This window comes from Spinacia oleracea, chromosome 3 (assembly GCF_020520425.1).
Source record: "Spinacia oleracea cultivar Varoflay chromosome 3, BTI_SOV_V1, whole genome shotgun sequence".
Taxonomy (NCBI): Eukaryota; Viridiplantae; Streptophyta; class Magnoliopsida; order Caryophyllales; family Amaranthaceae; genus Spinacia; species Spinacia oleracea.
Window position 1 is genome coordinate 116,146,940 of NC_079489.1, and position 1,385 is coordinate 116,148,324.

Sequence of the window (1,385 nt, forward strand, 5' to 3'; positions counted from 1 at the left end):
TCCAATAGTAGCAGTGCATAAATTGAACGTAGATAGTACCATGAAACCAGTACGGCGGAAGAAAATAAATCATGAGGAGGCAAGAAACTTAGCCGCCGCCGCTGAGGTGCAAAAATTGATGGAAGCTGGCTTTATACGCCCATGCCAGTACCCGGACTTGGTGGCCAATGTAGTGCTAGTGCCCAATCCCAATGGGACGTGGAGAATGTGCGTCGATTATACAGACCTAAACAAGGCCTGCCCCAAGGACAGCTTCCCATTACCAAAGATAGATCGCCTTCTCGACTCGACGGCAGGACATGCCATGATGAGCTTTATGGACGCCTATTCTGGATTTCATCAAATCCCCTTGTGGCCTGAAGATCAGGAGAAGAAATCGTTTGTCACAGAGCAGGGTTTGTATTGTTACAAGGTGATGCCGTTCGGACTAAAGAATGCACCAGCCACTTTCCAACGCTTAGTGAACATAGTTTTTGCAAAATAGCTTGGAAGGAATATAAAAATTGAAATTATAGGGAAATGAAAATAAATGAAATTGAAAGCTTTATTTCTTCAATCATCCCTGCTTGTTCATACTCATAGAATGCTTTTAATCTGTGACCATTCACCTTGAATACTTTACCAGAATCCACACATTTAATCTCAACTGCACCATGATCAAATATATTAGTAATAACAAAGGGACCAAGCCCTCTAGATCGAAGTTTGCCAAGGAATAATTTCAAACGAGCATTGTATAAAAGAACTTTTTGTCCTACAAAAAAAGTAGTTTTGACTATCCTTTTATCATGAAATGCCTTAGTTTTGTCTTTGTACATCTGAGCATTTTCATAAGCCTCTAATCTGATTTCTTCAAGCTTTTGCAAACTAAGTTTTCTCTTCTGCCCAACCAAATCATAATCCATATTACATTGCTTAACAGCCCAATAAGACTTATGCTCGATTTTCACAGGTAAATGACAACCTTTCCCAAAAATAAGTCGATATGGTGACATCCCTAAAGGCGTTTTGTAAGCTGTCCTATAGGCCCATAATGCGTCATCTAGCCTAAGGCTCCAGTTGATACGAGTTTTTAAACTCGTTGTATAAACAAGGATAGTTGATTAACAAGCTAGACCTTTAACTCGTTGATCGTGAATGCAAGACAAGACCTATTGACTCACAATCAGTTCTTTGAATAGGAAGCGCGTCCAAAACAAAGAAAAAGACTGAATTATAAACTATAATTCAAAATGTAACAAACAAGTGTTTTAATCATCCAATTGGTTGTTTATTCCAATCAAGAAGCTGACTATAAATAGCCAAAAACCAACAGCTACAAGAGCTTTAAACAGCTAATTAAGAGCCATTTAAGAGCCTTTAAAACTGGCAGTTACAAGCTCTAA

General features: G+C 38.7%; 1 protein-coding gene across 1 annotated transcript; it reads right to left on the reverse strand.

Annotated features, from left to right (window-relative positions):
- Positions 1 to 509: 509 nt before the first annotated feature.
- Positions 510 to 1,054, reverse strand: LOC130470003 (uncharacterized). Its single transcript, XM_056839556.1, has one exon. The coding sequence runs from the start codon at positions 993 to 995 to the stop codon at positions 510 to 512; it is 486 nt and encodes a 161-aa protein (XP_056695534.1). The 5' UTR covers positions 996 to 1,054.
- Between the last annotated feature and the right edge of the window lie 331 nt (positions 1,055 to 1,385).